The sequence below is a fragment of the Glandiceps talaboti genome, chromosome 7 (assembly GCF_964340395.1).
Source record: "Glandiceps talaboti chromosome 7, keGlaTala1.1, whole genome shotgun sequence".
Taxonomy (NCBI): domain Eukaryota; kingdom Metazoa; phylum Hemichordata; class Enteropneusta; family Spengelidae; genus Glandiceps; species Glandiceps talaboti.
The window spans coordinates 24,552,725-24,567,873 of NC_135555.1; the positions used below are offsets into that span (position 1 = coordinate 24,552,725).

Here is a 15,149-nt window from a genome sequence, read left to right on the forward strand (position 1 = left end):
ATAAAGATACTTCATTAAACTTTCACAGTGATGTATAAAGATACTTCATTAAACTTTCACAGTGATGTATAAAGATACTTCATTAAACTTTCACAGTGATGTATAAAGATACTTCATTAAACTTTCACAGTGATGTATAAAGATACTTCATTAAACTTTCACAGTGATGTATAAAGATACTTCATTAAACTTTCACAGTGATGTATAAAGATACTTCATTAAACTTTCACAGTGATGTATAAAGATACTTCATTAAACTTTCACAGTGATGTATAAAGATACTTCATTAAACTTTCACAGTGATGTATAAAGATACTTCATTAAACTTTCACAGTGATGTATAAAGATACTTCATTAAACTTTCACAGTGATGTATAAAGATACTTCATTAAACTTTCACAGTGATGTATAAATATACTTCATTAAACTTTCACAGTGATGTATACAGGTACTTCATTAAACTTTCACAGTGATGTATAAAGATACTTCATTAAACTTTCCCCAGTGATGTATAAAGATACTTCATTAAACTTTCACAGTGATGTATACAGATACTTCATTAAACTTTCACAGTGATGTATAAAGATACTTCATTAAACTTTCACAGTGATGTATACAGATACTTCATTAAACTTTCACAGTGATGTATAAAGATACTTCATTAAACTTTCCCCAGTGATGTATAAAGATACTTCATTAAACTTTCACAGTGATGTATAAAGATACTTCATTAAACTTTCACAGTGATGTATACAGATACTTCATTAAACTTTCACAGTGATGTATAAAGATACTTCATTAAACTTTCACAGTGATGTATACAGATACTTCATTAAACTTTCACAGTGATGTATACAGATACTTCATTAAACTTTCACAGTGATGTATAAAGATACTTCATTAAACTTTCACAGTGATGTATAAAGATACTTCATTAAACTTTCACAGTGATGTATAAAGATACTTCATTAAACTTTCACAGTGATGTATACATATACTTCATTAAACTTTCACAGTGATGTATAAAGATACTTCATTAAACTTTCAGTGATGTATAAAGATACTTCATTAAACTTTCACAGTGATGTATAGAGATACTTCATTAAACTTTCACAGTGATGTATAAAGATACTTCATTAAACTTTCACAGTGATGTATACAGATACTTCATTAAACTTTCACAGTGATGTATACAGATACTTCATTAAACTTTCACAGTGATGTATAAAGATACTTCATTAAACTTTCACAGTGATGTATACAGATACTTCATTAAACTTTCCCCAGTGATGTATACATATACTTCATTAAACTTTCACAGTGATGTATAAAGATACTTCATTAAACTTTCACAGTGATGTATACAGATACTTCATTAAACTTTCACAGTGATGTATAAAGATACTTCATTAAACTTTCCCCAGTGATGTATACAGGTACTTCATTAAACTTTCACAGTGATGTATAAAGATACTTCATTAAACTTTCACAGTGATGTATACAGATACTTCATTAAACTTCCCCAGTGATGTATACAGATACTTCATTAAACTTTCACAGTGATGTATAAAGATACTTCATTAAACTTTCACAGTGATGTATACAGATACTTCATTAAACTTTCACAGTGATGTATAAAGATACTTCATTAAACTTTCACAGTGATGTATACAGATACTTCATTAAACTTTCACAGTGATGTATAAAGATACTTCATTAAACTTTCACAGTGATGTATACAGATACTTCATTAAACTTTCACAGTGATGTATAAAGATACTTCATTAAACTTTCAGTGATGTATACAGATACTTCATTAAACTTTCACAGTGATGTATACAGATACTTCATTAAACTTTCACAGTGATGTATAAAGATACTTCATTAAACTTTCACAGTGATGTATAAAGATACTTCATTAAACTTTCACAGTGATGTATACAGATACTTCATTAAACTTTCCCCAGTGATGTATAAAGATACTTCATTAAACTTTCACAGTGATGTATAAAGATACTTCATTAAACTTTCACAGTGATGTATAAAGATACTTCATTAAACTTTCACAGTGATGTATACAGATACTTCATTAAACTTTCACAGTGATGTATAAAGATACTTCATTAAACTTTCACAGTGATGTATACAGATACTTCATTAAACTTTCACAGTGATGTATAAAGATACTTCATTAAACTTTCACAGTGATGTATACAGATACTTCATTAAACTTTCACAGTGATGTATAAAGATACTTCATTAAACTTTCACAGTGATGTATACAGATACTTCATTAAACTTTCACAGTGATGTATACAGATACTTCATTAAACTTTCACAGTGATGTATACAGATACTTCATTAAACTTTCACAGTGATGTATAAAGATACTTCATTAAACTTTCACAGTGATGTATAAAGATACTTCATTAAACTTTCACAGTGATGTATAAAGATACTTCATTAAACTTTCACAGTGATGTATACAGATACTTCATTAAACTTTCCCCAGTGATGTATAAAGATACTTCATTAAACTTTCACAGTGATGTATAAAGATACTTCATTAAACTTTCACAGTGATGTATAAAGATACTTCATTAAACTTTCACAGTGATGTATACAGATACTTCATTAAACTTTCACAGTGATGTATAAAGATACTTCATTAAACTTTCACAGTGATGTATACAGATACTTCATTAAACTTTCACAGTGATGTATACAGATACTTCATTAAACTTTCACAGTGATGTATACAGATACTTCATTAAACTTTCCCCAGTGATGTATAAAGATACTTCATTAAACTTTCAGTGATGTATACAGATACTTCATTAAACTTTCACAGTGATGTATACAGATACTTCATTAAACTTTCACAGTGATGTATAAAGATACTTCATTAAACTTTCACAGTGATGTATAAAGATACTTCATTAAACTTTCACAGTGATGTATAAAGATACTTCATTAAACTTTCACAGTGATGTATAAAGATACTTCATTAAACTTTCACAGTGATGTATAAAGATACTTCATTAAACTTCCCCAGTGATGTATAAAGATACTTCATTAAACTTTCACAGTGATGTATACAGATACTTCATTAAACTTTCAGTGATGTATAAAGATACTTCATTAAACTTTCACAGTGATGTATACAGATACTTCATTAAACTTTCACAGTGTTGTATACAGATACTTCATTAAACTTTCCCCAGTGATGTATAAAGATACTTCATTAAACTTTCACAGTGATGTATACAGATACTTCATTAAACTTTCACAGTGATGTATACAGATACTTCATTAAACTTTCACAGTGATGTATACAGATACTTCATTAAACTTTCACAGTGATGTATACAGATACTTCATTAAACTTTCACAGTGATGTATAAAGATACTTCATTAAACTTCCCCAGTGATGTATACAGATACTTCATTAAACTTTCAGTGATGTATAAAGATACTTCATTAAACTTTCACAGTGATGTATAAAGATACTTCATTAAACTTTCACAGTGATGTATAAAGATACTTCATTAAACTTTCACAGTGATGTATAAAGATACTTCATTAAACTTTCACAGTGATGTATAAAGATACTTCATTAAACTTTCACAGTGATGTATAAAGATACTTCATTAAACTTTCACAGTGATGTATACAGATACTTCATTAAACTTTCACAGTGATGTATAAAGATACTTCATTAAACTTTCACAGTGATGTATACAGATACTTCATTAAACTTTCACAGTGATGTATACAGATACTTCATTAAACTTTCACAGTGATGTATACAGATACTTCATTAAACTTTCCCCAGTGATGTATAAAGATACTTCATTAAACTTTCAGTGATGTATACAGATACTTCATTAAACTTTCACAGTGATGTATACAGATACTTCATTAAACTTTCACAGTGATGTATAAAGATACTTCATTAAACTTTCACAGTGATGTATAAAGATACTTCATTAAACTTTCACAGTGATGTATAAAGATACTTCATTAAACTTTCACAGTGATGTATAAAGATACTTCATTAAACTTTCACAGTGATGTATAAAGATACTTCATTAAACTTTCACAGTGATGTATACAGATACTTCATTAAACTTTCAGTGATGTATAAAGATTCTTCATTAAACTTTCACAGTGATGTATAAAGATACTTCATTAAACTTTCACAGTGATGTATACAGATACTTCATTAAACTTTCACAGTGATGTATAAAGATACTTCATTAAACTTTCCCCAGTGATGTATAAAGATACTTCATTAAACTTTCACAGTGATGTATAAAGATACTTCATTAAACTTTCCCCAGTGATGTATAAAGATACTTCATTAAACTTTCACAGTGATGTATAAAGATACTTCATTAAACTTTCACAGTGATGTATAAAGATACTTCATTAAACTTTCACAGTGATGTATACAGATACTTCATTAAACTTTCAGTGATGTATAAAGATACTTCATTAAACTTTCCCCAGTGATGTATAAAAATACTTCATTAAACTTTCACAGTGATGTATACAGATACTTCATTAACTTTCACAGTGATGTATAAAGATACTTCATTAAACTTTCACAGTGATGTATACAGATACTTCATTAAACTTTCACAGTGATGTATACAGATACTTCATTAAACTTTCCCCAGTGATGTATAAAGATACTTCTGTCATTAAACTTTCACAGTGATGTATAAAGATACTTCATTAAACTTTCACAGTGATGTATACAGATACTTCATTAAACTTTCACAGTGATGTATACAGATACTTCATTAAACTTTCCCCAGTTATGTATAAAGATACTTCATTAAACTTTCACAGTGATGTATAAAGATACTTCATTAAACTTTCACAGTGATGTATAAAGATACTTCATTAAACTTTCACAGTGATGTATACAGATACTTCATTAAACTTTCACAGTGATGTATACAGATACTTCATTAAACTTTCCCCAGTGATGTATAAAGATACTTCATTAAACTTTCACAGTGATGTATACAGATACTTCATTAAACTTTCACAGTGATGTATAAAGATACTTCATTAAACTTTCACAGTGATGTATAAAGATACTTCATTAAACTTTCACAGTGATGTATACAGATACTTCATTAAACTTTCACAGTGATGTATAAAGATACTTCATTAAACTTTCACAGTGATGTATAAAGATACTTCATTAAACTTTCACAGTGATGTATAAAGATACTTCATTAAACTTTCACAGTGATGTATAAAGATACTTCATTAAACTTTCACAGTGATGTATACAGATACTTCATTAAACTTTCACAGTGATGTATAAAGATACTTCATTAAACTTTCACAGTGATGTATAAAGTTACTTCATTAAACTTTCACAGTGATGTATAAAGATACTTCATTAAACTTTCACAGTGATGTATAAAGATACTTCATTAAACTTTCACAGTGATGTATAACGATACTTCATTAAACTTTCCCCAGTGATATATAAAGATACTTCATTAAACTTTCCCCAGTGATGTATACAGATACTTCATTAAACTTTCACAGTGATGTATAAAGATACTTCATTAAACTTTCCCCAGTGATGTATACAGATACTTCATTAAACTTTCACAGTGATGTATAAAGATACTTCATTAAACTTTCACAGTGATGTATAAAGATACTTCATTAAACTTTCACAGTGATGTATAAAGATACTTCATTAAACTTTCACAGTGATGTATACAGATACTTCATTAAACTTTCCCCAGTGATGTATACAGATACTTCATTAAACGTTCCACAGTGATGTATACAGATACTTCATTAAACTTTCCCAAATAATACATCGAGTACTGATTAACACGTCCAATGTCTAATTATTGGTATTTAACAATTTTCCGGTAAATATATTGAAAAATGATACTCTAATTACAACCAGTACAGTTTTAACATGGTGACAGATTTATAATATGATGACAGATTTATAACATGGCGACAGATTTATAACTGAACTTTTACTCAAGAATAAACTTACCACTACACCACCTACAGATAATATTGACCACTAATTATCAGATACAATGTCTTTTTTATAATTAATTGACCAATTTTTAGTGAATATATCGTGGTCTGTATTTGATCAAAAAAAGCAGCTTTAATATAAGAGAAATGTAATCATTGCATTTGATAGAGGTTCTGACAGATCATATCAATGTTCATTTCAATTATATCTAGCACAAAACTGTGTCTTACTTGCATGGAAAAAATATTTCATGTAGTGAGTATTTTTTTTGTACAATCACTTAAAATATTTTAGATCACAAACTGCATGTCTGTGTGCGTGTGTGTGTGTGTGGGGGGGGGAGGGGGTCATATCACTGTACTTGTAGCATTCTGCCCACTGTGTGTGTGTGTGTGTGGGGGGATCATATCACTGTACTTGTAGCATTTTACCTACTGTGTGTGTGTGTGGGGGGGGGGGGTCATATCACTGTACTTGTAGCATTTTACCTACTGTGTGTGTGTGGGGGGGGGGGTGTCATATCAAAGTGTACTTGTAGCATTTTACCCAATGTGTGTGTGTGTGGGGGGGGGGGGGTCATATCAAAGTGTACTTGTAGCATTTTACCTACTGTGTGTGTGTGTGGGGGGGGGGGGGTCATATCACTGTACTTGTAGCATTTTACCTACTGTGTGTGTGGGGGGGGGGGGGGGTGTCATATCAAAGTGTACTTGTAGCATTTTACCTACTGTGTGTGTGTGTGGGGGGGGGGGGTCATATCACTGTACTTGTAGCATTTTACCTAATGTGTGTGTGTGTGTGGGGGGGTGTCATATCAACGTGTACTTGTAGCATTTTACCCAATGTGTGTGTGTGTGGGGGGGGGGTGTCATATCAAAGTGTACTTGTAGCATTGTACCTAATGTGTGTGTGTGTGGGGGGGGGGGTCATATCAAAGTGTACTTGTAGCATTTTACCCAATGTGTGTGTGTGGGGAGGGGGGGTCATATCAAAGTGTACTTGTAGCATTATACCTAATGAGTGTGTGTGTGTGTGTGGGTGTCATATCAAAGTGTACTTGTAGCATTGTACCTAATGTGTGTGTGTGTGTGGGGGGGGGGGGGGGGGGTCATATCAAAGTGTACTTGTAGCATTTTACCTACTGTGTGTGTGTGTGGGGGGGGGGTGTCATATCAAAGTGTACTTGTAGCATTATACCTATTGTGTGTGTGTGTGGGGGGGGGGTGTCATATCAAAGTGTACTTGTCGCATTGTACCTAATGTGTGTGTGTGGGGGGGGGGGGGGTCATATCAAAGTGTACTTGTAGCATTTTACCTACTGTGTGTGTGTGTGTGGGGGGGGGGGGTGTCATATCAAAGTGTACTTGTAGCATTATACCTATTGTGTGTGTGGGGGGGGTGTCATATCAAAGTGTACTTGTAGCATTATACCTATTGTGTGTGTGTGGGGGGGGGGGGGTGTCATATCAAAGTGTACTTGTAGCATTATACCTATTGTGTGTGTGGGGGGGGGGGGTGTCATATCAAAGTGTACTTGTCGCATTGTACCTATTGTGTGTGTGTGTGGGGGGGGTGTCATATCAAAGTGTACTTGTAGCATTATACCTATTGTGTGTGTGGGGGGGGTGTCATATCAAAGTGTACTTGTGGCATTATACCTATTGTGTGTGTGTGTGGGGGGGGTGTCATATCAAAGTGTACTTGTAGCATTATACCTATTGTGTGTGGGGGGGGGGGTGTCATATCAAAGTGTACTTGTGGCATTCTCAGGAAGCATATTCAATCATCACTAGTACAAACATGGTACATTACATTACATCTCAGACATAATTTATAATTGAATTATTTAATAAATGCAATTTTTAATAGATATGTAAACTTCAAAGCCCTATAGACCAATTTATTGCTATTGAAGCCATACATTGACACTAACATAAATCAGATAAACTTAATTATCTTTTTTAACAACAAAGTATTTTGTTAATTACACACTAGTAAACTAGTCACATGTACCCATGGTATCAAATCATCTCTTTACCACTATCTAGCTCAATGAGATATCATCAACCAACAGTTGTTCATGCAAATGACAAATAAACCCCCAACTGTTGGATTGATGTAAACAGTGTATAAGTAGCATTCTGAGTTGACAAATATACCATATTTAGACACTGCGTAATTGCTCCAATAAACACTAATTTATTATTGGACAGAATTCTGTGATTGATTAACATATGATGGTAATGACTGTGTGGGAGGCTTCGGTTGAATTTCCTCTCAGGACCTCATTGAGCTGGACGTAAAGTGATATGTTGAGACTTGAAGCCAGAGAGAGCACTAGTCTATTAGTAAAAACACACTTCTGAAGTCACCTTGGACCACTTTCATTTGGCACCCATGTTTTCCTATCTAGTACATGATTATATGAAAAATATTAGAAACGAACTTTATAAGTTCCTTTATCCAAAAGTTAAATCAAATTAGTGATTGAACATTGTTAATTCCTCTAAGTTACTATGTTTAAATGTCCAATTCTTGACTAGAATATGACTTGTTGTCACCACAGAGGATGCTATATTAAATACTCACAACATTGGATTTATAAGCAGAGAACCATATCATTCTGAAGTCTTCAGTTGATATGGCTAACATGATTAAATAAATACATTTAGTCTATTGATTTCCTCCGACTATCAAATCCATCAATAACAATTTGTTTCTTTCAAGAGTAGATTAAATTAAATAAAATTATCTCCCTAAAAAATCAAAATTCTGTCATAATCATAAAATTATGATACTGGGGAAAATATCACATTTCATTTTTTTTTTAAAATCTGTGATTCAATAATATCACAAAGTGTAGCTAGCATAATATGCTATATTGATTATAAACAATATTGTTACAGTATTTTATCTGTTTTCATCATTTATGTATTTAGTTACTGAATGTACTCTAGTGATTACATCATGCACACATACCATAGAGTACTCAAACAAGCACAAATGACTCTAAACATATCATTACTTACTTTACACAATTAATGTTCATATTGTTCCTATTTAAGAAGTGATTATGAACTCAGTTTACAGTTGAAATGTTCATTATCATGGTTGTTATTGTTTTCTGCAATTCTACAACATGACATGCCAATCATATAACATCACAAGACGATTTTAAAAAAGATATTTACTGTACATTGCTTTGTGTTAATCAATATATCTGACTTGTTTTGTGTTAATCAATATATCTGACTTGTTTTGTGTTAATCAATATATCTGACTTGTTTTGTATTTTAAGCAGCTCTGCTCACCGTCTTTGTTGATTTTAGCCACTATATAAATGTTTTTATTATTACTATTATTACTACTACAGAAAGTGGTCACCAAAGTTACAGACTGTCCAAAACTGCTGACATAGTCTTCTAAAGCAAGTAAATAATAATAATAATAATGTTGGTTTTTATATATCGCCTTCCCAGCCAGTCTGGGTGCTCAAAGCACTTTACAATTATAGAAGTCATCATACAAGGTATGGATTGTCCAGAATTACTGACATAGTCTACTATAGAAAGTGGTCATCACACAAGATATGGACTGTCCAAAACTGCTGCTCCTGCAGCAACACCACCATCATCATAATTTATACTTTTAGTTCGTAGAAGATGTCCTGCATTAGAGTTGTAGAGTACTTCTGTGCCTTTGCTGTGAATACACAATCAAGTATAACAAAACATAGGTTTACATGTAGTCTCCAATATTCACAATTTTGACATCTTTAGTTTAACTTAGCTACTTTTCACTTTCTTACCTTCACCTCCAACACTACAAAAGCTAATAATTTGAGTGCCACTAAATGTTAAAAGTTGAAAGTAACAGTATTACTTGTAAGAAATCCTATTTCAGGTTTTACTTTGGGTGTGTTGTGATATAGTACAGTTAGTTTAAATCAGTATGATTTGTAGTGTAGTCACACAATGGATAATTCAGACATCATTACATTTTTCTTCATCATACATTCCTGGTCATATGCATATGGCAACACATCTTCATTCACATCTTCATCCATCTTATCATCATTCATGCCATTTCTGCAGTAACACTCGTCTTCTGACTCGTTTTGCTCTGTAGAATTGGCACTCACAGTAGTACAACACAGGTGATATCAGGTAATAACATTATATGTACAGTGATAGGTGGTGTGTAGTATTACTGTACAGTGATAGGTGGTGTGTAGTATTACTGTACAATGATAGGTGGTGTGTAGTATTACTGTACAGTGATAGGTGGTGTGTAGTATTACTGTACAGTGATAGGTGGTGTGTAGTATTACTGTACAGTGATAGGTGGTGTGTAGTATTACTGTACAGTGATAGGTGGTGTGTAGTATTACTGTACAGTGATAGGTGGTGTGTAGTGTTACTGTACAATGATAGGTGGTGTGTAGTAGTACTGTACAATGATAGGTGGTGTGTAGTATTACTGTTCAGTGATAGGTGGTGTGTAGTAGTACTGTACAATGATAGGTGGTGTGTAGTATTACTGTACAATGATAGGTGGTGTGTAGTGTTACTGTACAGTGATAGGTGGTGTGTAGTATTACTGTACAGTGATAGGTGGTGTGTAGTATTACTGTACAATGATAGGTGGTGTGTAGTATTACTGTACAGTGATAGGTGGTGTGTAGTATTACTGTACACTGATAGGTGGTGTGTAGTATTACTGTACAGTGATAGGTGGTGTGTAGTATTACTGTACAATGATAGGTGGTGTGTAGTGTTACTGTATAGTGATAGGTGGTGTGTAGTATTACTGTACAATGATAGGTGGTGTGTAGTAGTACTGTACAATGATAGGTGGTGTGTAGTATTACTGTACAATGATAGGTGGTGTGTAGTGTTACTGTACAATGATAGGTGGTGTGTAGTATTACTGTACTGTGATAGGTGGTGTGTAGTGTTACTGTACAATGATAGGTGGTGTGTAGTATTACTGTACAGTGATAGGTGGTGTGTAGTATTACTGTACTGTGATAGGTGGTGTGTAGTATTACTGTACAATGATAGGTGGTGTGTAGTAGTACTGTACAATGATAGGTGGTGTGTAGTATTACTGTACAATGATAGGTGGTGTGTAGTGTTACTGTACAATGATAGGTGGTGTGTAGTATTACTGTACTGTGATAGGTGGTGTGTAGTATTACTGTACTGTGATAGGTGGTGTGTAGTATTACTGTACAGTGATAGGTGGTGTGTAGTATTACTGTACAGTGATAGGTGGTGTGTAGTATTACTGTACAGTGATAGGTGGTGTGTAGTATTACTGTACAGTGATAGGTGGTGTGTAGTATTACTGTACAGTGATAGGTGGTGTGTAGTATTACTGTACAATGATAGGTAGTGTGTAGTATTACTGTACAGTGATAGGTGGTGTGTAGTATTACTGTACAGTGATAGGTGGTGTGTAGTATTACTGTACAGTGATAGGTGGTGTGTAGTATTACTGTACAATGATAGGTGGTGTGTAGTATTACTGTACAGTGATAGGTGGTGTGTAGTATTACTGTACAATGATAGGTGGTGTGTAGTATTACTGTACAGTGATAGGTGGTGTGTAGTATTACTGTACAGTGATAGGTGGTGTGTAGTATTACTGTACAGTGATAGGTGGTGTGTAGTATTACTGTACAATGATAGGTAGTGTGTAGTATTACTGTACAGTGATAGGTGGTGTGTAGTATTACTGTACAGTGATAGGTGGTGTGTAGTATTACTGTACAGTGATAGGTGGTGTGTAGTATTACTGTACAATGATAGGTGGTGTGTAGTATTACTGTACAATGATAGGTAGTGTGTAGTGTTACTGTACAATGATAGGTGGTGTGTAGTGTTACTGTACAATGATAGGTGGTGTGTAGTAGTACTGTACAATGATAGGTGGTGTGTAGTATTACTGTTCAGTGATAGGTGGTGTGTAGTAGTACTGTACAATGATAGGTGGTGTGTAGTATTACTGTACAGTGATAGGTGGTGTGTAGTGTTACTGTACAATGATAGGTGGTGTGTAGTAGTACTGTACAATGATAGGTGGTGTGTAGTATTACTGTTCAGTGATAGGTGGTGTGTAGTAGTACTGTACAATGATAGGTGGTGTGTAGTATTACTGTACAATGATAGGTGGTGTGTAGTGTTACTGTACAGTGATAGGTGGTGTGTAGTATTACTGTACAGTGATAGGTGGTGTGTAGTATTACTGTACAATGATAGGTGGTGTGTAGTATTACTGTACAGTGATAGGTGGTGTGTAGTATTACTGTACACTGATAGGTGGTGTGTAGTATTACTGTACAGTGATAGGTGGTGTGTAGTATTACTGTACAATGATAGGTGGTGTGTAGTGTTACTGTATAGTGATAGGTGGTGTGTAGTATTACTGTACAATGATAGGTGGTGTGTAGTAGTACTGTACAATGATAGGTGGTGTGTAGTATTACTGTACAATGATAGGTGGTGTGTAGTGTTACTGTACAATGATAGGTGGTGTGTAGTATTACTGTACTGTGATAGGTGGTGTGTAGTGTTACTGTACAATGATAGGTGGTGTGTAGTATTACTGTACAGTGATAGGTGGTGTGTAGTATTACTGTACTGTGATAGGTGGTGTGTAGTATTACTGTACAATGATAGGTGGTGTGTAGTAGTACTGTACAATGATAGGTGGTGTGTAGTATTACTGTACAATGATAGGTGGTGTGTAGTGTTACTGTACAATGATAGGTGGTGTGTAGTATTACTGTACTGTGATAGGTGGTGTGTAGTATTACTGTACTGTGATAGGTGGTGTGTAGTATTACTGTACAGTGATAGGTGGTGTGTAGTATTACTGTACAGTGATAGGTGGTGTGTAGTATTACTGTACAGTGATAGGTGGTGTGTAGTATTACTGTACAGTGATAGGTGGTGTGTAGTATTACTGTACAGTGATAGGTGGTGTGTAGTATTACTGTACAATGATAGGTAGTGTGTAGTATTACTGTACAGTGATAGGTGGTGTGTAGTATTACTGTACAGTGATAGGTGGTGTGTAGTATTACTGTACAGTGATAGGTGGTGTGTAGTATTACTGTACAATGATAGGTGGTGTGTAGTATTACTGTACAGTGATAGGTGGTGTGTAGTATTACTGTACAATGATAGGTGGTGTGTAGTATTACTGTACAGTGATAGGTGGTGTGTAGTATTACTGTACAATGATAGGTAGTGTGTAGTATTACTGTACAGTGATAGGTGGTGTGTAGTATTACTGTACAATGATAGGTGGTGTGTAGTATTACTGTACAATGATAGGTAGTGTGTAGTGTTACTGTACAATGATAGGTGGTGTGTAGTATTACTGTACAGTGATAGGTGGTGTGTAGTATTACTGTACAGTGATAGGTGGTGTGTAGTGTTACTGTACAATGATAGTTGGTGTGTAGTATTACTGTACAATGATAGGTGGTGTGTAGTATTACTGTACAATGATAGGTGGTGTGTAGTATTACTGTACAGTGATAGGTGGTGTGTAGTATTACTGTACAGTGATAGGTGGTGTGTAGTGTTACTGTACAATGATAGGTGGTGTGTAGTATTACTGTACAATGATAGGTGGTGTGTAGTATTACTGTACAGTGATAGGTGGTGTTTAGTATTACTGTACAATGATAGGTGGTGTGTAGTATTACTGTACAATGATAGGTGGTGTGTAGTATTACTGTACAATGATAGGTGGTGTGTAGTGTTACTGTACAGTGATAGGTGGTGTGTAGTATTACTGTACTGTGATAGGTGGTGTGTAGTATTACTGTACAGTGATAGGTGGTGTGTAGTATTACTGTACAGTGATAGGTGGTGTTTAGTATTACTGTACAATGATAGGTGGTGTGTAGTATTACTGTACTGTGATAGGTGGTGTGTAGTATTACTGTATAGTGATAGGTGGTGTGTAGTATTACTGTACAGTGATAGGTGGTGTGTAGTATTACTGTACAATGATAGGTGGTGTGTAGTATTACTGTACTGTGATAGGTGGTGTGTAGTATTACTGTATAGTGATAGGTGGTGTGTAGTATTACTGTACAATGATAGGTGGTGTGTAGTATTACTGTACAATGATAGGTGGTGTGTAGTATTACTGTACAATGATAGGTGGTGTGTAGTATTACTGTACTGTGATAGGTGGTGTGTAGTATTACTGTACAATGATAGGTGGTGTGTAGTATTACTGTACAGTGATAGGTGGTGTGTAGTATTACTGTACAATGATAGGTGGTGTGTAGTATTACTGTACAATGATAGGTGGTGTGTAGTATTACTGTACAGTGATAGGTGGTGTGTAGTATTACTGTACTGTGATAGGTGGTGTGTAGTATTACTGTACTGTGATAGGTGGTGTGTAGTATTACTGTACAGTGATAGGTGGTGTGTAGTATTACTGTACAGTGATAGGTGGTGTGTAGTATTACTGTACTGTGATAGGTGGTGTGTAGTATTACTGTACAGTGATAGGTGGTGTGTAGTATTACTGTACAGTGATAGGTGGTGTGTAGTATTACTGTACAGTGATAGGTGGTGTGTAGTATTACTGTACTGTGATAGGTGGTGTGTAGTATTACTGTACAATGATAGGTGGTGTGTAGTATTACTGTACAATGATAGGTGGTGTGTAGTATTACTGTACAATGATAGGTGGTGTGTAGTATTACTGTACAGTGATAGGTGGTGTGTAGTATTACTGTACTGTGATAGGTGGTGTGTAGTATTACTGTACAGTGATAGGTGGTGTGTAGTATTACTGTACTGTGATAGGTGGTGTGTAGTATTACTGTACTGTGATAGGTGGTGTGTAGTATTACTGTACAGTGATAGGTGGTGTGTAGTATTACTGTACTGTGATAGGTGGTGTGTAGTATTACTGTACTGTGATAGGTGGTGTGTAGTATTACTGTACAGTGATAGGTGGTGTGTAGTATTACTGTACAGTGATAGGTGGTGTGTAGTATTACTGTACTGTGATAGGTGGTGTGTAGTATTACTGTACTGTGATAGGTGGTGTGTAGTATTACTGTACAGTGATAGGT

The 15,149-nt window shown here is 34.1% G+C and overlaps 2 protein-coding genes across 2 annotated transcripts in view; both read right to left on the reverse strand.

Annotated features, from left to right (window-relative positions):
• Positions 1-15,149, reverse strand: part of LOC144437867 (uncharacterized) — a 435,833-nt gene that overhangs the window by 225,698 nt on the left and 194,986 nt on the right. The window lies entirely within an intron of this gene.
• LOC144437574 (glutathione synthetase-like) overlaps positions 7,928-15,149 on the reverse strand; it is a 52,525-nt gene continuing 45,303 nt past the window's right edge. The window contains exon 11 of the mRNA XM_078126536.1: positions 7,928-9,736. Within this exon, the coding sequence (XP_077982662.1) occupies positions 9,613-9,736 (124 nt within the window). The 3' untranslated portion in view covers positions 7,928-9,612. The remainder of the gene's footprint in view (positions 9,737-15,149) is intronic.